This window comes from Pituophis catenifer, unplaced genomic scaffold (assembly GCF_029215685.1).
Source record: "Pituophis catenifer annectens isolate HBS135680 unplaced genomic scaffold, rPitCat1.0.hap2 SCAF_3, whole genome shotgun sequence".
Classification (NCBI taxonomy): domain Eukaryota; kingdom Metazoa; phylum Chordata; class Lepidosauria; order Squamata; family Colubridae; genus Pituophis; species Pituophis catenifer.
Window position 1 is genome coordinate 201,866,021 of NW_027256883.1, and position 22,406 is coordinate 201,888,426.

The following is a 22,406-nucleotide window of genomic DNA, read 5'->3' on the forward strand; positions in this document are numbered from 1 at the left end:
CATCCTTCCGAAGTGGGTAAAATGAGGACCCAGATTGTTAGGGGGCAATATGCTATTTAGTATACTGTCTTTGGTGTAAACCGCCCAAAGTCCTCGGAGAGTGGGCGGCATAGAAATATGACTAATAAATAAATAAATAAATATAAAGACATTTCAAGGACATTCTTATGTGTCACAAGTCCCATTGAAAACCCCTAATTTCATTTGGAATGTTTGATACATAAGACTTTTGAGTGACCTTTTCATGAATAAGTAAAAAGGAAGCATACCTAGATTGCGATGCTTTCTCACTATTAATCTTAATACCTTCATTTTGTTACTGATTATTCTTTGTCTTTTTCTGTCTCTAGCCACCTAACTATAAAATGTAAGGTCCTCGGGAAAAATACCGCTCTGTTGCCTATGTTATTCTATAACATGCGATACCCACAGATGTTCTGCATAATTAACAATATTACCTGCAGTAATTAAAAAAAAGATCATCGCTTTTGGAACCAGCTATAAATACTCTACATTTTCTCTCACCTCATGTTGCCATTCAAACAGCAGCCACTAAGGACAGGTTGAAAAGGGCTGGACTTTTTTGGCTTTATTGTTTAGGTTTATGATCTCCCAGAATTTACTGCTATTAAATAGAGGGATTTTGGCTGTGTCTCATGGTTGCCTGGTAGAATTTAATGTGCACTTTTAAAAAAAATTAAGCGATGTTGATTCATCCTGCAAAAGTAGTAAAGTTAATATGGCTTGATTTTCATGGAATAAGACCCATTTTGAGATGATATGGAAATATGATTCCCAGTTGACAAAGGTACTTAGAGATAAGAGCTTGTAGACTGGAGCAGTGGGTCTAGATCACGGGTGTCAAACTTGCAGCATCACATTGCCATCGCATGACATTTCGTGACGTTTTCCCCATTCGGGGGGTGGAGTGGGCATGGCCTGTATGTGACGCATCTGGCCTGTGGGCCACCAGTTTGACACCCATGATCTACATCAGTGATAACTAAACTCTTTTGCCGCTGTGTGCCAAAAGTGCACACATGAACCCTCCCCATTGCTCGCACTGCGCATGCACCCTTCCCCCCTGTTTTGGGCCTGGAAAACCTCCTGCACCAACCTTTGCTGGCGCTGTCCAGAACACAAGGCTGGCAGCAGAAGGAGGAGCTCTGGCAGGCCGTTTGCACCTGCAAAGAGGCAGCGGTGGCTCCTCCTGCCAGCCTCACGCTCCTGGCAGTGTCCAGCCAGCCATGCCTGGCCTTCCCCTGCGACAGCCCACATGGATCCCGGGCAGCACAGCTTCGGGGCTTTTCTTGGCGGCAGCGGTCAGGCAGGCGGGTGCAGGGGTGTGACTGGCGGCAGTGCTTCTGGCTGGCAAGGGGGTGGATGTCCCAGGGTTGCATGTGGGCGTCGACAGCATGGCCAGTGTGCATGTGCGCTAAGAGGAGCTACCCAGTGGGCATGCATGTGCCGGGAAATGAAGTTCCGGTTTCCGGCACACACATGCGCACTGGCCACCTAGTCTTCTGGTTACTGGCGCTCATGCGTGCATGACAATCATCTGGCCAGCTGATCTTTTGGTTTCTGCAGAAACACATGGAGAAGAAGCTAAACTTGTATTTCTTTGACGAGTGGAGTTGAACTGTATGTTTGTAGCAATCTGGATTCCTGTCTACCTAATGTGTGCATGCAATTTACTGGAGCCAGAAAGAAAAAAGAAAGCATTTTAGGCCTTTGCAACTCTGCCTGCTTCTTATATAATTAGTATGTGGCATTGGTTTGTGACAGATATCCTAGTGCAATTCTTATTGTGTGTCCAACAAGCAATTGCGTTTGGGGGAAAAAAAGATGTAATAATTCTTTAGAAGCAAAAGGGATTCCTAAGCAGTCCCTGCCAAAGTATTCAAGTTTTGAAATTTGCAATGAGATCATAAGCAGATACATTAACCACCTTTTGATAAAATTAACTATCTCTCACTTGCTGTATTCTCTGGTGTCCTATTATGTAGGCCGTTTTGCTTACTCCTGTCTGTCGTCAAGGCTCCAGAAAACAATTACCTATCTCTGATGCATCCTTTCAGACTCCCAAGACACCCAAAAAGTGGTACAGTCAGTTGTGAAAACAGTGAATAGTCTCTTTAGTCACGTCTCTAAAATACTATAAGTTTTTCATTTTCCAGACCAAAATTTTTTTTAAAAAAAAATTAAAAGGTTATATTTTAAATTAAGAGCTTTTTCTCTGAAGTGTTGTTTTGTGATTGCTGTAGAAAGAGAAGTCTTCCTGTCAAAGAACAAGGAAGTGAAAATTATAATCAAAAGTAATATTAAGCAATAAAGTATGTAAAAAGTAAGGGCTGAGTTTCCAGACCAAGGCCATTAAATTAAGCATTATACTAACTTTTCCTGTAAATAATGTGAGTAAAAATAATACTACAGTTTGTTCTATTTGTAGTTTTGATTCTTGTAATTTTTGCAATGCTGAAGAATATTGTTTCTGATGCCCTTGCCCCTTTCCTGATACTTTTTTTAACCTTTGTACTCTTCAGATTCTCATTACTACTTCAAATTTGTCTTCTTAAAAGAACTTCATATTTTTAATCCCTTCTCTCTTTACTTAGTAATGACATGTTCATCAAAATACTTCGTTTTAATCTTGTCCTCTAAAGTTTTGAGCTGTGTTTTTTTCAAAACGCAGATGTTTTAATCCCACTTTAATATCATTTTAATGAGTCAATGTGTTTTTGCTGCTTTAATGTTGTTGTTGCATACTGTGTTGGTACCATTTGTTGAAAGGTAATAAATTTTCACTCCTTTTTTTATTTTCCAATTCTGGGAGGCTGTTCCATTCAGTTATGATAAATATTTACTTTTTTCTGTAATTTTCTTTCCTCAGTGAGAATTAGTTCATTTTCAGATTTCCACAAAAGAGCTTTTTACTTACACTGCTAAAGATCTGTTGGTTTAGATTTCTTTCTCCTTTACTTACCGCTGTTTTTAAATGCAAAGGATAATATTAAAAATCATACTTTTTTCCTGCTGACTAGTTTTATAGCTGACTAGTTTTATTGATTTTTCCCCTCCCCATTTCTGCTACGTGCCTTCATTTCTTTGGTTGGTCATTCCTATCTTGTTTCAGGCTCCATGCCTATAATCTTTACCTTTTTTTAGTTATGTATGGTAAAACTTTAGGTCATTTCCATTGTTGTCCTTCTCTCCTACATCAGGAGTCCCCAACCCCTGGGCCGCGAACCAGTACTGGTCTGTGGCCTGTTAGGAACTTGATTGCACAGCTGGAGGTGAGTGGCAGGTGAGCGAACCCTACTGAAAATGGCGCATGCGGGGGATCTAGGTTGTATACTTCTCTCAGCCCAGTGATGGAATTAATTTGTTTTTTCCTCTTACTGATCTTAACTTTTGTTTCTGCAGTGTGTTTATTCCAAATCAGTTTTATTTGTCTAAGTAGGTTAGACATAAATCTAAATAAATGATTAATTCTTGAGCTTTTGCTATCTAATACTTTTATTCACCCATCCAGCCATCCACCAAACTTGGATGTGCCTTCCTAATTATGACATCTTTGGCAGAACCTGCATTTTATGTTAAATGTGTATGAAACCTTCATGTATTTGTGCTGCTACTACAGCAGCAACAGCAGTAATTTGGCTTCAGTCCTGGCCAAGGACTTGTACATATGAATAAAACTACTGTTAGGTTTAAACTACAATATCAAAAATTCAGTATGATTGAATTTGTCATTAGTTGTTGAAGGACATGTAATTTGATGTTGTTCCATTAAGTTCATTTATTTCTATTTCTTATTAAAATCTGCATGCAGAACAGATTTCAAAATCAGATCAACTCAAATTTCTATCTAATGGAAATTAATTTATTTAATCTCTTAGTGTTAAATAACTATTTCTAGGGAGTCAAGATATTGTCATCATCATCATCTTCATCCTAGCGTTTTTCCCACAGGTCTCCTTTTCAGCTCAACAAGCACCCTCTTGTGCGATCAAATGCAGCATCTGAGTGTAACTGGGCATTTTTCATGTCCGCATTTATTATATCTTGTCATCTTTGTTTTGTTTTCGTCATAACCAATGAAGTCAAGACTATAAATATGAGGGAAATCTATCATTCTGAAGAGACTTACTATACAAAAATGCTTATATTTATGTTACTGGTTACAGTATATCATACTTTTTTTAATAGAGAAAGACAAAAAGTGGTCATATGATTGTTAAATAGGTTATTTATTTATTTATTTTTTAGCAAAGAACAGTATTTAAGAACAGTTATGATCTATATAATGAAATTTGCCAGATGAAATAGGAATGTGGTTATGTGGTTTGTGTATTTCTTTATATCTGAGGAACTTCCCTCTTTACTAACTGAACTTAAACTAAAATAATGGCAAACTTTGGATATACATGCTCATATTTCTTTGAGGATTTTACGCTGGTCAGAATGTCATTTAATATAATTATGACCTTCTTTCATGATTTCGTGGAGCCTGAAGATTGAAGGCGAAGTACCATCAATTTTGACGATATCAAAAATATTTCTCCTTTTCATCTAATGCAGCCGAGATGCAAAATAATTCCAAAGAGATGCCTGCCATCAGTTATGGCACCGGATGTAAGATAATTAACTGATCCACAGATCAAACAGAGGGTTAGGAAGTGAGTAAGTCACTTGATCCCACAGTAGGTAGTCATGCTGTTCTTGCTAGAATTTTATTCTCTCAAAGGATGAAGTTTACACTTGGCTTTGTGATGAGCTTTTCAAAGAGAAAGGAGGAGAAGGAGAAGATCCTTTTCTACCATGACTTCTGCCCTTTGGTACATCTTACCCCCATCCTTTTGACTTGCTGGAAGACCCTTAAGACCTGGCTCTACCAGATGACTTGGGGCCCAAATGAGTGAGCTTCAAGTGGAGCTGGTTAATTAACCCCCCCCCTTAGAGACACGGTGGCTCAGTGGCTAAGACACTGAGCTTGTCAATTGAAAGGTCGGCAGTTCAGTGGTTCGAATCCCTAGTGCTGCATAACGGGGTGAGCTCCCGTTACTTGTCCCAGCTTCTGCCAACCCAGAAGTTTGAAAGCACGTAAAAAATGCAAGTCGAAAAATACGGACTACCTTTGGTGGGAAGGTAACAACGTTCCTGCACCTTTGGCGTTTAGTCATGCCGGCCACATGACCACGGAGACGTCTTTGGACAGCACTGGCTCTTTGGCTTTGAAACGGAGATGAGCACCACCCCCTAGAGTTGGAAACAACTAGCACATATGTGCGAGAGTAACCTTTACCTTTACCCTCTCACCTCTTGCATCTGGCTGCCCCCTTCTCCATCTTGTGTCCATGATTTTATTCTGTTTGTATTGCCGAATTTATTGAGTATTTTTATATTTGACAATTTTAATGTTTTTATGTTGTAAGCTGCCTGGAATCATTTTGAAACAAGATGGATGCAAACGCTTAATAACACCCACTGTTTTTGTTTATTCTCGGATAGGTTTGGTGTAATAATTTTTGAAAGAACCCTAACAAAAATGTCCATTTAAAAATCAGCAAATTATTGAGGCATTATGAGTTCTGCAATGAGTTTTAGCAATTTTCTTAATATTAATGACCAGCTATTTAGATGGATGGCCTGGGGTTAAATGTTTTAGCCTGCTGGGTTTTTTTTCCTCTTTTCTGTTTTGATAGTGAGCATTCAGCAATAAATATGAAGTTAAGTCAAACAGTTACCTTGAACATTGCTCAAGAGGCATAACCTTGCTAGCAGAATGCTTCAGGCAACCTTTTATACGTCATACTGTAACCATCATATCTTAACTGGAAAATTAAGTGGAAATACTATATAGTGACCTCGAATTTCTGCAGGAATCAAGGTAGAACAATTAGTTGTCACAGCTGGGATACTCTGTCAACCTCATCTTTTTAAAAAAATGATCTTTTCTAATAAGGATGTGGTTTGCAGAAGGAGCTGTGAAGGAGAAGCAGTGGGTTTACATATTGAGAATAAGTAGTCCTCAACTTACAACAGTTTGTTTAGTGACCGTTCAAAATTACAACGGCAGTGAAAAAAGTGTTTTTCACACAACCGCTGCAGCATCCCCATGGTCACGTGATCAAAATTCAGATGCTTGGTAACTGACTCATATTTATGACGGTTACCATTTCCCGGGGTCGTGTGATCACCTTTTGCAACCTTCTGACAAGCAAAGTCAATATGGAAGCCAGATTCACTTAATAACCATGTTACAAACTTAACAACTGCAGTGATTCACTTGAAAACTCTGTCAAGAAAGTTTGTAAAATGAGAGAACATTCACTTAACCAATATCTCACTTAGCAACAGAAAATTTGGTCTGAATTATGGTCGTAAATCGAGGATTACCTGTCATATAGCTTGAACCATTTGAAATTAGGAAGAATGGATGGTGCTTCGCAAGATATTTTATAGCAATAGCTTTTAGTCTGATATACCGCCCCATAGTGCTTTAAAGCACTCTCTGGGCAGTTTACAATGTCAACATATTGCCCCCAATAATCTGGGTCCTCATTTTACCAATCTTGGAAGGCTGAGTCAACCCTGAGCGCCATCAGGATCAAACTCCATGCTGTGGGCAGAGTTGCCTGCAGTACTATAGTTTTAACTACTGTGCCACCAGGGCTGTTATAGTATTGTTTTTCAAAATGTCAGTAATGATTCCAATAAAATGCTGCCGTAGTTTGTTTAGACGTACACAGATATGTCCAGATACTATTTCATTAGAAGCCTCGTGGTTTATGGTTTGTTTACTGAATTTTGTTCAGAACGTTTTCTGAACAGGGATGTGATGAACTTTTCTTTAGAAAGTTATAGTGAAGATTGAAATTGGTCACTGTTGACAATACTTTTTGTGCTTCTGCTGGCACCAGCAGTGAATATTATAGTTTTAGAAATGGAATTGAATTGTCATGCTTTTTATACGATGCTGCCTCTGAAGGTATTTCGGGAAAATAATACAATTTGGAACAGAACAGCTAGTCTACTAAGAGCAACTGGGCATAAAGAACACATTTCAGTACTTCATGAACAGTTATTCTGACTCCCTTTATGGTAAGAGGCCAAAGGCATGAGGTTCTTTTATTAGAGGTGAAGCATCTGGCAACTTGGACTGAGGCCTTTTCCATTGGACTGCTTTGGCTTTCACTGTTTTTCCAGATTTGCCCTCAGATAATTTTCTAGTGATAAATGAGGAACATTTTTTTCTATCTCTCTTGGATATTACTTTGGTAGAACTGATGTCTTCAGCTTATTTTAATGTATGTTTATTTTGTTTGGGGTATTATATTTTAAGTCCTCTGAGGATGTATTTGATATAGGGAATATAAATCTTGAAACAAATTGCAACAGCAGCGGAAGAAAGAAAGGGATCCCCCTCCCCCCGGTCTATTTGCAATTTTGGCGGTGTTGCTGTTTCATAAAAGTGTCATGTTAAGGGCAGTCATGTTATTGTGACTAAATAATATTGAAATTGACTTGCATGTCATCTATTCCACGAGACTTTAGGAATCTAATCACAAAAGGTTTGGGTTCTGAAGAAGGGAGCTCCACATATAAGTCACCTTAAGTTCCCTGGGGAAGGCCAGGATAAACATATCAAATTATGGTGTTGCAATTTGTGTGTGTGTGTGCAAACACGTGTCTCTGTATCTACAGGTAAGAACACCTAATTAGTCATATCTGGGCTGAGTAGCTCAGGTGGTAGGGGCCACAGTAGCTTAATGACGTGGAACTGCTGACCATAAATTATCTGAATTCCAGCGGATCAAGCCTGGGAGACAGAGTGAGCTCCCATCGCTCAGTCCCTAACTCATGCCCATCCAGCAGTTTGAAAGCATGCAATATTGCGAGTAGATAAATGGGTACCACTTTGGTGGAAAAAGTGTATAAGTGTACCTAAATTTTCACCCCCTTTTGGGGGGAAAGGTGTGTTTTATACTCCGAAAAATACGGTAAATATTCAAATGCTATTTCTCTCAAATAATAGTTAATCCCAGTGACTTTAAATACTCATTTTTTCTGGAATGCTGCACATGTTCAGAATACATGTGAGGTAGATTATGTTTAAAAGGCCCATCTCCTAAAGATTGAAAGTTGTTTGCATTCAGACAAAGAGGTTGCTGATCTCCCAGCCTTCTCTGCAAATGTCCATAAACTCAGATTATGAAATATCCCATACAATGTCCTACTGTGTCCATTTGCCTGCTTATATGATAAACTTCCATGATGTTGTGAAGATTAGGATTTGAATTTCCATAGATGAACTTCTAGGTGACGGATTAGGAACACTTGATAGTAACCCATTCATTACTTTAGGGAAATGAGGTGGCAGTTTTGCAGTTACAAACTAAAGAATAGTGCTATAAATAAAAGGATGTTTGGAAACAGGAGTGAAAGTTCAACAAATGAATCAAGCTAAATCTTCTTAAACTACTTTCTGAGAATTTTGGAATTATTGACAGCATCACTGGAAACTGGCAAGCATTTCTGAGTGTACTGTAACATACTGAATTTATTTCTGCTTTTCTGTGAGAAAGAGGCCGGAGGTACATCTTATTTTTCTATTTCTACTTAAACATAGGCTGGGTAATATAGAAGTATTGGCTAAAAACCTATTATTGGTTTTTTTGAACACTGTTTACATCAAAATGGCAGGTTTTATTGTCCTGAACATTTAGTTCCATTGCATCTTATACTAGTTTCCTAATTCTAATATGAGAAAGGAAGAAAAATACTCCCTACATTCTAGACATCATTTTATAAATCTTGGTCATATTTTTTCTTCATTTAGTTATTGATAGAATGTTTCCATTGTCCATTAGTTTTTCCTTCCATGCAAAGATGAATTTTAAAAATAAATAGCACTAGCACATATGTGCGAGAGGAACCTTTACCTTACATGTAAACATACAATGCATTCAGTTCTTTAAAATGATGTCCACAGTAGAATCTTGTTTTTAGATGCGAACACACGTTCATGATGAACTGAATAATTATAATATCTCAGGTGGCTTTATGTCTTTAGATAGCTTGGTCATTAAAGGTGAAACTACTATTTAGATTAGTGCTTTTTCAGTTTGAGAGCTAATAGGTGTTAATTACTGCTGGTTTCCTGGGATAATCTTAATCATATGCCTGATCAATTGTTAATTGGTTTAGAAACTCATTAGTTATTGGGAAAAACTGGAAAAATTTTAAGGCCAAATTATATCTATCAGAGGGCTTATTATAATAGTCCAATATTGCATATCAAAATCTTTAATGTAAGATATCAGAGAATTTTGAAATTTTTCTGGATGGAAAGCTCTGAAAGTAAACTGTCATATTAATTTCAGTTATTGAATTTTAAGGCAACATTACTACTGTAATCTTTTACCTGTTTTTTTTTTAAATTAAAATCTGTAAGCAGTAATAGGTTGTTGTTTTTTCTTCCTTTGGTGTCTCAAATGGGCTTCTGTGACCTTCCCAAAAAAGCTGCTCTGAAAGAGAATATAAGAATTTGATCACTGTTGGGATAACTTGCCTGGTCATAAATAGCTTCTAAGAATTTTTAGTCTAAAACTTGGTTAGGTTGAAGCGTGATATAAGTAGTACTTAATTTTATAGCATTAGTGACTTCATCAAAATAAAATTCATTTGCATTTAAAATTTTGTTTAAACATAATTATGTATAGAAATAATTGGAATTAGCTTCAAATTTTCCCTTCTAGTATTATAAGAAAATAAAGCTTAAGCACCCCTCTCCTCTCCCTCCTCTCCTCTCCTCCCCTCCCTTCCCTTCCCTTCTCTTCTTTTCTCTTCTTTCTTTTTTTCTTTTTTGCTAATGTTGCTTCATTCCCTTTCAAGAAAAGGGGAAGGAAGAACTTTCTGTATTGTTGTTCTAAAACAGGGGTGTCAAACTCAAGGATCTGTCCCACGGGGTGCTTAGACATGGCCTGCAGGGCTGCCCTGGAGACAGCGAAGGACCAGCTTGCAGTGCCTCTGCCAGCAAAAACTGAGCTTGGGAGGGCTGTGTGCGGTCTTCCCGAGCTCCGTTTTCATAGGCAGAGGGTTACAGGAGGCCATCGCAGCTGAAAATGGAGCTCACAAGGGCTGTGGGCGGCACTCCCAAGCTCCGTTTTCGCTGGCAGAGAGTTGCAGGAACCCTCCCAGCTGAAAATGGAGCTCAGGAGCCCGTTTTCACTGGCAGAGCGCTTAGGCTACCATAGCCGCCTCTGACACGAGTGATGTTGAGCTGGCCACGTCTACCCTGGCCACGCCCATCCCGGCCACCCAAGGTCAAACACAACCCTGATGCGGTCCTCAATGAAATCAGGTTTGACACCTCTGTTCTAAAAGAACCCTTATAGATCAAAGGACAGATTTTTTTTTAATTAACTTACTCAAAAAACCTGTTAGCAAATGGGTAAGATTTGGAATTCTAGTACTGACAAAGCTTCTTTCTCACAAGCAGGCAAATATCTAATATTAATCAGTATCTGAACTATCTTTATAATAGCTCATAAAATAATGCAGAAGAGGAATGCTGTGCTTGTTGGCGGCTTTTAAAAATATATTGTTCTGGCCTTGTGGCTTCAGTTAATAGTTCTTTTTTATTATTGAGAAAAATGTTTTAAAATCTAGCAATCTTCAGGAATAGAATTTTCTTTTTGCATATTGCTGAAGTCAGCAAATGGTTTTAATGCTGAGAACTTCAGTCAAGCAAGGCATTTATTGTATTTTGTAAGTCCTTGAACCGTTAGTAAATTGCACTTGAAAGTAAGTTATTAGTCAAAGTCATGACGTACCTCACTCTGTAGGAGATGTAGCATGCAATTGTCATGGAAAAAGTACTCTTGGGGAATATTACGAAATACAAGTGAATATTATATATTCATTGCTATAAAAAGGGTCTATTTACTGAACTTACCATAGGCTTACTAAGGTAACCAGGTGAAAATAGGGACATAAGTATTCTTGTGGCATCTAATTTTTATGACTCCATCACTTAAAGTATCTTGTTCAAAATCCATTAAAAGTACTTGATGGGAAAGGAATCAGCTTTTGTTTTCAATTTTATTTATATTTTTTTAATAAATAACTTGGGGGGGGTGAGGGGTGAACAAACAATACTCCTTCCTTCTCCTATTTTTCCACAAACCAGAGAGAGAGAGTGACTGGCCAGAAGTCACCCAGCCAGCTTTCATGCTTAAGATGGGACTAGAATTCACTATCTCCTGGTGATTGGCTCAAAGTCACCCAGTCGGCTTTCCAGCCTAAGGTGGGACTAGAATTCAGAGTCTCCTAGTTTAGATCCTGGTGCCCTAACCACTAGACCAAGCTGGCTCTCAGTAATATCACTTGGCTTTGTAAACATTGATTAAATAATAGAAATAGTGGTTATTTTCCTTTCCCCCTTTTTTTTAAAAGTGGGCATTCTGTGACTGGATATTTCATAATGTGCTAAACCCAGCAGATTTCTCTTTTATTTTAAATGTTGATTTCAAATAAAAAGCAGATGGAAGGGAAGGAGACTTTCCCAGGCCACCCTGAACAAAAGAACATATTTATATATTTGATTTTTTTTTTGTTTCTTGATTACAGGGAGAAAAAAATGAAAATTCAAGATATTAAAAATAATATTAAAGAAGCTATAGAGGTAAGTCTACCAGCTGTTCCTTGTTTTGACTAAATTGTTTTAACCTGTAGCATTCTGGTAACATGCTTGAAATCATTTTCTCCACAGACAATAGTAACAGCGATGGGAAACCTGGCACCACCAGTTGAACTAGCTAATGCAGAGAATCAGTTTCGAATTGATTATATATTAAACTTAGCAAATCAGATAGATTTTGACTTCCCACCAGTAAGTACGCATTTTTATTGAAATGATATTTGATTAATATTTAAGCTTTTGTCTCTTTATCCATGTGGGTATTTTGAAAAACAGAAAGTAATTTGTTGAATTTTCTGATGTTTTCAACTTGCATGCATTGATTGGTATCCAAGTATTGATCTACAAATGTGAATCTAGAACCTGACTTTGGATTCTTCTTTGGACTTTTCTGCATGAACCATGGGTTGAACGATACAGATGTATAAACTCTCCAGTGGATGTGCATGTTTTCCAAAGAAATTGAAGCACTCCAGATTTGAAGTATATGAGAGTAAAGTGATGAAAATGGAGGAGGTATTTTCATGTTTACCATTAGTCTTTCTGTGACCCTTAGATATCTGTGCGTTTGTGTACATGCACAAGCATGTGAACAAACCATCTGTGCAATGTAAATTAAAAATGCTCACAAGAAAAGCTCCAATTAAGATTTCAGGCAAAATTTAGTTACCCATCCACTCCATCAGGATTCTGTTACTATGGACTTTGAGTTGAACATGTAAGTTACGTGTGGTTGAATGCTATAATTTATATGGATCTTCTCAGTGAGGCTTTAGGTGCATGAGGCCGTCCATCCCAAATAAACATTATCAGTATAATATAATTCAACTTAAAGTGAGGCAAGCTGGAGCAGCAGAGATAAAATTGGTTTTCATTGATAACATCACCTCCTCCTATTCAGTTGGTCCTTGATAAAAGACTTTTCTGGTATGGGCCCAATACTAAATTTGGAGGTTCTCTTTTAGGATCCAAGACAGATTTTAGTTAGTATTGTTTCTATCGTTTTCTAAATGCATCCAGGGCCTGTGTCAAATAAACCAAAATTCTCAACAGTGAGCCATGTGTCAGTTCCCTGCCTGCTATTTTTTACTTTTGTTAAACCTGCTGAGTCACTATAAAAGGCATTTCCTGATTCTTGTAGCTCTGAAAGATAATTTTGTTGATGTTGGTTTCACTGATAGAAATGACTTTATGAATGGGACTCCTTTATTTCACACCTGTCACCAGTGTCAGCTCCTGGTTATCAGAGTGTTTTTGGCTTGCATTTGTTTCTTGTTAGCAGCCAGTATAATTTATTTGACAAGAGAATTTTCTTACACATCTAGATGGGGAAAAGGTGCAAAGATTAGTCATTTTGGGCCATCTTGAAGCATTTCTGGCTTAGAAATGGCCATTGTCTTACTTGCTAACAAGTATCTATGGGAGAGGTAGGGAGAGAGAAAGGGAGGGAGGGAGAGGCTAGAAGTTTCCAGCTAGGCAAGGCTTCAGAGGAAGTCATGGTTAATAATCTTCCAGTAGTTGAGGATTAATGAGTAGGTTCTTTGGCACTACCGATTTCTAAGTTACAATGAATTCACCCCCTCCCTCTGTACATTGGATGTAGACATGCACGCACAATACCAGGTGCATTGATTGTCAGCAATTTGCATACTATAAATAAATACAACCAAGACTCGTGTGAGTGCTGAAAGCTGTTCTGTTGCTGAATTGTGGATTCCCTTCTCTGTTGGCTATCAACCGGAACTGCTATGGATGTTGATATGCATTTATATTTCACTGTAGAGCTTTTTTTTTTTTAAAGAAAACTTGTAAGTAGCTCTCTGTGCACACATAATTGAGAAGTATTTTGCTGAAATCTCTGTGAAGTCAGGTCAAATCAGGTGCTTCCACTCCCCAGTCCTTTTGATTGTGAAGCAAAAACTGTCTGCTACATTAGGTTGTTTACCGCAGCATAGGAGTTGGGAGAGAAAACTATGTCGGGAATATTTGGGGCATCAAATGTCATTTCTATAGTGCCGTTGTTGGGCTCTGCAGAAGATTACACGGCTACAGATGCAGCCTGCTCATAGCATCAGGTTTTCTCCTCTGAGATGTCTCTTCCTGGTGCAGAGTCTCACCTGAGCTCATTTAAATGTTGTATTCCTTTGGTACTGGAAGAAAAAAAAAACCTTGGGTATTAATTATATGTAAAGCAATGTCATACCCTGGAATATCTCTATACTCCTAACCTCCTGGGCACAATCATTGAAATGGAGAGTCCTCAGAGAAAATTGGAGACTTTATAACCTTAGTTTATACAAATTTCTCCTCCTGAATACTGTAAACAGTAGAGAGCAGCTTTCTCTGGTGCATTGTGAAGTATACACAAGCAGCTGGACACATCCAATTTTGTGATGAAGTTGAAAATTTTACAATACTCCATTTTCTTAAAAATAGCATGTATCACAAGTTTTCTGTAAAGTATTCACCTGAGTTGTCTTATTGCAAGCTATTGTTTCCTAGGGCATCTGTGGACGTGTTTTTGTGTTAATTGCTGATTCAAGTTCCTATTTGTATACTTCTCTTTGATCTCAAAGAACATTTTTGTAAACCTGTTTGTTTGGTACTTGAGCCTAATTTTTCTTCTTTTTTAGAGCACATGACTAGGGAAATGAGTTACTGTGGCCTCAGTGTCTCAGCCTAAGAAATACAGAGGCAATTTAACATCGATGTTTTTTCATTAGTGTTAACACTTGGCTCACACAAAGGCACTAAGCATACCTGATCTATCTGTGGGCCAACTAGACATTCTCTCCATTTCAGTAATCTGTAGACCTGTTTTATGATGCCCTTTTGCTTTGTTATGTGATATACCTGTGAGATTGTGGAGCGAAGGAGTAATACGCAGTTATGACTTGAACTGATCATAGTTCCTTCAGCCTGTAGAACTGGCTTGGCAACTTTACACCTTTCACCTCATGCATGAGGGAAATGAACAGCGGGCAGGAAACTGGAGTCTGGGTGCTACTTGTTTGAAAAAGGCTCAATGGTAGCTGTGGTGTGTTTTGTTTTGTTTTATTTTATTTGTTGACTTGACTATGAAGATGTAAATATCAGGTAACCATTTTAATAAAACTATTATCTGCAAAAAGTAAAAGCTACTAACCATAGCTGTGAGATTGGCTTTGGGCAACAGTGATCCATTTTTTCTAGTCTTGGGTGTCAGGTGATCTCAGCAATTGGATGGAGGCCAAATTCATTTGTTTATTTTATTGTATTATATTTGTATCCCTCCTTTATTATTTTTACAAATGACTCAAGGCAGCAAATGTATCTGACACAGCTTCGGTCTCTTAATTTCCCCACAGCAATAACTTTGTGAGGTAGGTTGGACTGAGAAAGAGTGACTGACCCGAAATCATCCATGGCTAAAGCGGGATTTGAACTCATGATCTCTTTGGTGGGTTGACAAGTGACTGTGGACATTGAATTGACAACTTTCATTTAGTGAGATAAATTATACAGAAAGTTTACCACATTAACATACTAATTTCAAAGTAATTGTACTTTGGAATGACTGTTTCATGCTTTGGGGATTGTTCTCTCATTCCCCTCTGAAAGTTACTAGGAAGCTGAAGGCAAAATCATAAATTTCTGTCTGTCTGCTTAGAAGTTAAGATACCTTATGTGGGCTATGTTGTTTTCCTTTTTACTTTAAGGCAGGTCGGAGAACTGGAGGGAAGGGTTTTTGGGGGGTGATTAGCAGTGTAGTATAGTATTTTTATTTGACATGAAATTTCAGTTTGTTTGTTTGTTTTTCAAAACCCCAAAATGGTGAGGTAAGTTGGCTGAGAAAGAATAGCTGGCCAAAAATCACTCTATGGCAAGTATCGGCAACCTTAAACACTCAAAGAGCCACAAAGGTCCTAACCAGAAGCCCCACGTTCAATTCTGGAGCTGACTGGAAGTCCGGTTCCCCCACCATATAGTCTCCTCCTAGCACAGTGCCCTTTTTTCCTCTGCTGACCGGAAGTACAGTTTCACCACCACCATAGAGTCTCCTTTTAGCGCAACATCCTCTTGCCTCTACCTGTCCTGACCAGAAATCCAGTTCCCCCCACCGTAGAGTCTCCTCTTAGCGCAGCGTCCTTTTTCCTCTACCTGTTCTAACTGAAAGCTCTATCAATTGTGGAGCCGACTGGCGACAGGGAGCCACAGCAGAGGGATGAAAGAGCCACATGTGGCTCCAGAGCTACAGGTTGCCGACCCCTGCTCTATGGACATCTGGAGTGAGGGTGATTTGATCCTGTATCTCTGAATGTTCCTGACATAGGTCTTTAACCAATACAGTAATCTGACTCAAGGAGCACTAGGTGAACTTTAGGGAAAGAAAAATATCTGTGATTAAAAACTCAGGAATAAATCTAGTTCCTCCTAGCTTGGAGAGATCTTCTCCTTTGTTAAATAATAAATGCTCCCAAGTCTGAACAAGGAAATTCGTAGACTGAGACACAATTGCAGTCTTACTGAAGTAACCAAGTGCGCATGATTCTTTAGGGAACTGTTGCCATAGATTAGGTCCTATCTTTCTTCCCTCCCTTCCCAGGGTGTTGAAGCAGACTTTTGGCACAGTTTCTTTTTTGCATTAGATAGGTTAAAAAGACACAAGGCCTTTTCTCTCACTGTTAATGGTGTCTCTGAAGAAGCAAGTTGAGGAAGTTGGTGGGTGTTTTCCATATCTCAATGCATATTAAAGGAGAACAGATGACCGAATGCATTGGCAGAAACATCAGGTGTTTCTTTGAAAGACAGGGGGAAAAAATCATGCTTCCAGAAGTTTGTGGCATGAAAATCACCTCCCTCTCTCTAAAGTTAACCTTTTGACTAGTTAAATTAATTGAGGCAGTACTGTAAAACACACACAGCAGCCGCCTCCTTGTTGTGAATTTTGTGTGCCGGTGCTATTTAAGAAAAATGCCAACAGCACTACACAGGCACAAAATTATCTTTAGACACCTCTGTTGAAGTCATCTTAGTTTAAATTGTAGCTTTACAGTACTAAAGTTATGAATTAAATAAAACATTTATTTATTTCGGTCATTGACCGGTACAACACATAAGGGATCATGCAATATTATCAAAGACTAAAGCCAAAATAGGGAAATTTGCAACTTTGACATCTCAGAAAAGAAAGCTAAGCATTAAATTGTGTGTGTACGCTGTGATGCAGGAGTTCAAGTGAGGATGTGACTTATATTACTTAGCAGAGCTTAAAAGGATGAGCTGACCATATTTGTACCCGCCATGGGTACAGTGTTTAACGTGACCTTCTGTTTGAAGGAATGGTGTTTGTTAATGCGAGATAGTTAAAGATTGAGCACATTTGGTAATGGTTTACTACACTTCCTAAGTCGAATGGGTTAGATTTTGTATTAGCTGTACCTTGCCAAGTAACAATAAGGAATTTAGGTGCTTAATAGATGACAGTAACATCCCTTTTTGTAATCATTGCTTCCTGTTCAGTTTTTTTTTAAACCACCAGTAACCATTTGTGTCTAAAGAAACTCAGCAAAACCAAAGTAGAAATCTTTGCTATAAAAAGACAGAGGGAAAAACATAAATAATAATAAAAAAAACTTTCTCAGGAAATGGGCACTGCTTTATATGTTTTCACCTAATGAAAAATGTGCTAAAAATGCATAGCTTTTAAAGAATAATGAAGAAAAAGATCAAATATTGATGAATCATTGCTAGGAAGGGAAGATAAAAATTGTTGTTATAAAATCAGTGCCAAGGATCATTGAGGACTATCTTCACTTTTTCCAAGGGAAAAAGCAAAGGAAGATAACGTCGGAATAGAGAAGGAAATGTGTCCATTTCACTAGTGAATAATACCATTATTGTCTATGGAGATTCTCAGTCATTCAGGTCATGGTTGTCCCAAAGATACTTTTCCAAGAGGCAACTGGATTTTCTTTGTTTTTCCTTGAAGACATTTTGCTTCTCATCTAAGAAGCTTCTTCGGTTCTGAAGAATTGAAGTACTTCAATGAGTACTGAAGAAGCTTCTTTGATGAGAAATGAAATGTTTCCAAGGAAAAATAAAGTCCAGTTGCCTCTTGAAAAAGGCATAGTGGTTAATGTATCAGGCCACAAACCAGGAGACTGTGAGTTCTAGTCCATGTTAGGCATAAAGCCAGCTGGGAGACTTTGGGCCAGTTCTTCTCTCACATCCCTAGGAAGAAGAAGGCAAGAAAAAACATTAAAATGTTGCAAGAAAACTGCAGGGACTTGTCCAGTGGTTGCCAGGAGCCAAACCAGACTAAAAAGGACTAAAAAGCAGGAAAAGCATTATAAAGAAAAAGGGATGGGGGGCTTCTTAGATTTTATAGTATTGATCTATGAATCAGAAAGAAGCAGTCTGAGAGCGGAGCATAAAATCAACCAAGAAGTCATAGAAAACCCCAGAACCATATCAAGAACCTGCAAGACCTCTCTCGCCTTAGCTAAACTTAATATTCCTGCTCTGCCAGTAGAAAAGTATTGAATATAAATACTATTCTTCAGAGAATAGCAGAGAGAAATCTATTGCTCCCTACATAGCGCATTAATTCTCATCTCAAGTCTAGACTCCTGGAGGAATATTCTATAGATAGAGGAATAAAACTCCTTTATCTATAGCAGAGGTGGGAACTATGGCCCCTTTATGACTTATGGATTCCAACTCCCAGAATTCCTGAGCCAGCATGGAATGGCTCAGAAATTCTGGGAGTTGAAGTCCAAAAGTCATAAAAGGGTCGTAGTTCCCCACCCCTGCTCAATAGAATATGCCTAGTCTAATGAAAAGAAGGACTAGGGGAGATACGATAGCAGTGGTCCAATATTTCAGGGACTGCCACAAAGAAGGAATCAACCTATTTTCCAAAGCACCTGAAGGCAGGACAAGAAGCAAAGGATGGAAATTAATCAAGGAGAGAAGCAACCTAGAACTAAGGAGGAATTTCCGGACAGTGAAAACAATAAACCAGTGGAACGGTTCAAACATTTCATAATAAAATAAAAAACTAGCTGTCAAGCATGGAGATTGTGCTGTTGGAGATACTTTTCTGCCTTAAGATGTGCTTGACTTGCTATCATTGAAGTAAGCATGACTTTTCCTTTGTACAGGCCATCTGTCCATCAGCAGATAGACACTACAAAATGGTTGTACAGTGATTTCAACATTCAGTGATTCCAGACATTCAAACGAGGAAAATTCCAAGGTTTTATAATTGTAAAGTGAACCTTCAGTCCTAAACCCAATTAAAATTTTGTTATAGTACCAGAAATGAGTTAGAAAACCCTAACGTTTTATGGAGTTAAAGCTCCATAAAGCTTTTGCCACAAAATAATAAGCCAAAATTCCTACACAGCATTATGAAAGACTGATTACAAATTGTAAGAAGGGTTGGTTGATACAACCCTTGGTGTATTGGTACAATTATTGAATTTCAGGGGAACCTTTTTTTTAACATGAGCACATGTTGGATGATCTTGTATACATGTAACAACACAAAGTTTAGGTGTTATTTGTTTATTCAGACTTTTTATAGATGTGTAGGACTCATGAAATTTAGGTAACATCCAAAGCTCAGAAAATCAAATAAATACTTTTTAGCAGAAGTGTAGGTAATTTTCTTGTACTGACATTTAATTTTGTCAGCTGTATACACTGTCTTTTGAATAGAAATTGTGGCATATTAAGTTTTTAAAATTAAAATAAAGTGACATAATTTTTTTTTATCACAACATACAAGTTAAGCCTGGGAACAAAGGATTAGATGAACAATATTGAAACATCTTTCCATCCCATACATTATCATGCTTAATTATCTTTAAACTTTAACAATTTAAGTCTCAAGAGGGATAAACCAAAGATTAAATGAGAGCAGAATCAGTATATTCCCAATTCTTGGATTACTTCTGAGCCTTTTTATGACAGAAAGAATACATTTCATTGGCAAATTTATTGTGCATGTTTACCGTGATATTATTAGTATAACACTATGTGGGATTCTATGCGAATTGTGTATGCTTCCATCAAGCTGCTTCTTAAAGGAATATAGAAAATCAATTTTGGAGGATTTTCCCTCAGTCAGCTTTAAAAACTTTTAAATAAATAAAAAGGTTGGTTCTTCTCAGAAAATAAATTTTGGCACATTTTAAACTTTTATAAAATGCGCTTAATGGTTTTAATACAGACCCAAAGAATAAATAATGAGTCTTTTTTTTATGACTATGTCTTTGAAATACTGTAAGTGCTGTTAATATTCAGTATTCAATTCTGAAACAAGTATGAAACATTAATGAACTTAGTAAAGTAACTTTATTGTACATTAATTTCTGTAGAAAACGGTAATGTTTATTGTTTCTTAGCTAGAATATATATTTGCTATATAACTGCTGAATGAGTATCAGAAGTTTTTTTTAAATGCTAGCACTGTCTAAAATGAAATGCCAAAGCTTGTGGGTGGATGGAGGACGAAGGAAGAAAAAAAACTTTGAACTGAGCTCTCTTTCAACACTACTACATAGCTGCTATTTGCTCGACCGGTAAAAGATTCTGTATGTCCCAAACCCAGTTTATGAACTGAAACAATTGGTTCACTTTATACAATTAAATTTTCAATGGAAATTTCCTTTGACTGTCATATAAATTTAGTGTTTTGTGTTATTTATGAATACCAATTTAAGAAAGGAACATTAATGAGATTGTTTTCATGTAGAATATTGGATTATTTTTTTAAATCAACCTACTTGATATGTAATACCTTGACTAAAGAATTATGGGACTTGATCGACTTTATGGAAAACTTGGATGTGATAAGAATATAAATGAAGGAATCCAACACTTGTTATTTCAGAAATCAAGTAAAAATAAAATCACTTTAATGGTGAGCTCAGCTCCTGGCAACTTACATTGACATAATCATGAAATTTCCACAGTATGACACCATAGTGTCATAAAGCTTCCCAGCCCTTTTCCAAGACGTTTTAAAAACTTTCTAATCTAATGAAGAGCACTGATCTTTGAGCTCAAACGAAGCTTGATTAAACTTAAATCAGACACATTGGCCATATTCTACAATCTATTGAAGCTCAACTGAGAGGTATCAAATGAGACTTGCTATTCAATTAGTGGGTATAGGTTGGCAGTATTTGTGATGAATAAACATATATAGAATTGTTCTATAATTAGGTTCCCTATCAAACATACCAAGTGCTTAAAATCTTCCATAGAGTTCATTTTCTGCAAATGTGCAATCATAGGTATAAAACAAGTATAGATATGACCACCATTGAGCCCAAAATTTTTGTTGTTAAGTGAGACATTTGTTAAATGAGTTTTGCCCCATTTTACGATTTTTCTTGCCACATTTGTTAAGTGAATCATTGCAGTTGATAAATTAGTAACACGGTTGTTAAGTGAATCTGCCTTCCCCATTGATTTTGCTTGTCAGAAGGTCTCAAAAGTTAATCACATGACCTTGGGACATAGCAACAGTCATAAGTATAAGTATGAGCCAGTTGCCAAGCATCTAAATTTTGATGACATGGTATGGTACAAAGGTTGTAAGTGTGAAAAATGGTCATGTCACTTTTTTCAATGCTGTTGTAACTTTGAACGGTCATTAAATGAACTGTTGTAAGTCGAGGACTATCTATATAAAGCAGAAAAATTCCTGTGTGAATTTACTTAGGAAAGATAACTTGGTGAATTTGCTTTCATGCTTTATATCTGCTTTTGTTATCAACATGTTTAGCAATATGTTAAAATTTAAATGGAAATGGAAAGATGTATTCCGGGTTCCTTGAACATAATTTTTGCCTAAATGTATTTATTCTGATTGGTCATCGTAGTTTAAGGCTTAACATAAGATGAAAATTTCTTTAATGACTTATCCAAACCATTTTAAACCAAATAATAGTTCATTGTGATCCACGTATCAAGTCTCAGTAAATTTATCTTCTTCCTTTGATGGAGTAATTTCTACCAAATTGAACTCCAAATTGAAATAGCACAGATGCCTGCCAGAAATTATATTGTGTTTTGTGGTCCATGCTTCCTCCTTTCATCAGTAGGACACAACTGTCATTTAGATGTATAGTTTAATCATGCACATGGGCTAATACAGCTATCCTACTGTGATTATTAGTCAGCTTTTATGGAGACTTTTGCTGCTGCAGAGAATGACACAGTGAGGAAAATGGATGCACCAAACTTTCTTCTTCAATCAGAAAGTTAAAGAATCCATTTCTGTTTAGTAAATGGTTTCTCGGATTTAAAATGAGAAAATGTACAACTTGGAAGTTCAAGTTTTTATTTATTTTATTTATTATTTTATTAGTCATATTTCTATATCGCCCACTCTCTGAGGACTCTGGGCGGTTTACACCAAAGACAGTATACTAAATAGCATGTTGCCCCCTAACAATCTGGGTCCTCATTTTACCCACCTCGGAAGGATGGAAGGCTGAGTCAACCTTGAGCCAGTGAGATTTGATCCGCTGATCTGCTGAACTAGCAGTCAGCTGAAGTAGCTGCAGTACTGCACTCTAACCACTGTGCCACCTCGGCTCATATTGCCTATAAACTCATGGGATGCATTAAAGATTATGTGTTTACCCTTCTCAGTTAAAATATACTGATTTCACCAGGTAGAGTTTGACAATCATAAACTCTC

At 37.4% G+C, this 22,406-nt stretch overlaps 1 protein-coding gene across 2 annotated transcripts in view; it reads left to right on the top strand.

The window, feature by feature from the left end:
- The window catches only part of GNAS (GNAS complex locus), a 147,298-nt gene that overhangs the window by 22,734 nt on the left and 102,158 nt on the right, over positions 1 to 22,406 (top strand). The window contains exons 3-4 of one of the 2 annotated variants that reach the window (XM_070941770.1): positions 11,635 to 11,689; positions 11,777 to 11,896. In XM_070941770.1, coding sequence (XP_070797871.1) covers positions 11,635 to 11,689; positions 11,777 to 11,896 — 175 coding nt within the window. Of the gene's footprint in view, positions 1 to 11,634; positions 11,690 to 11,776; positions 11,897 to 12,161; positions 12,221 to 22,406 lie in introns of those variants that run through there. The other variant, XM_070941771.1, reaches the window with a different exon arrangement.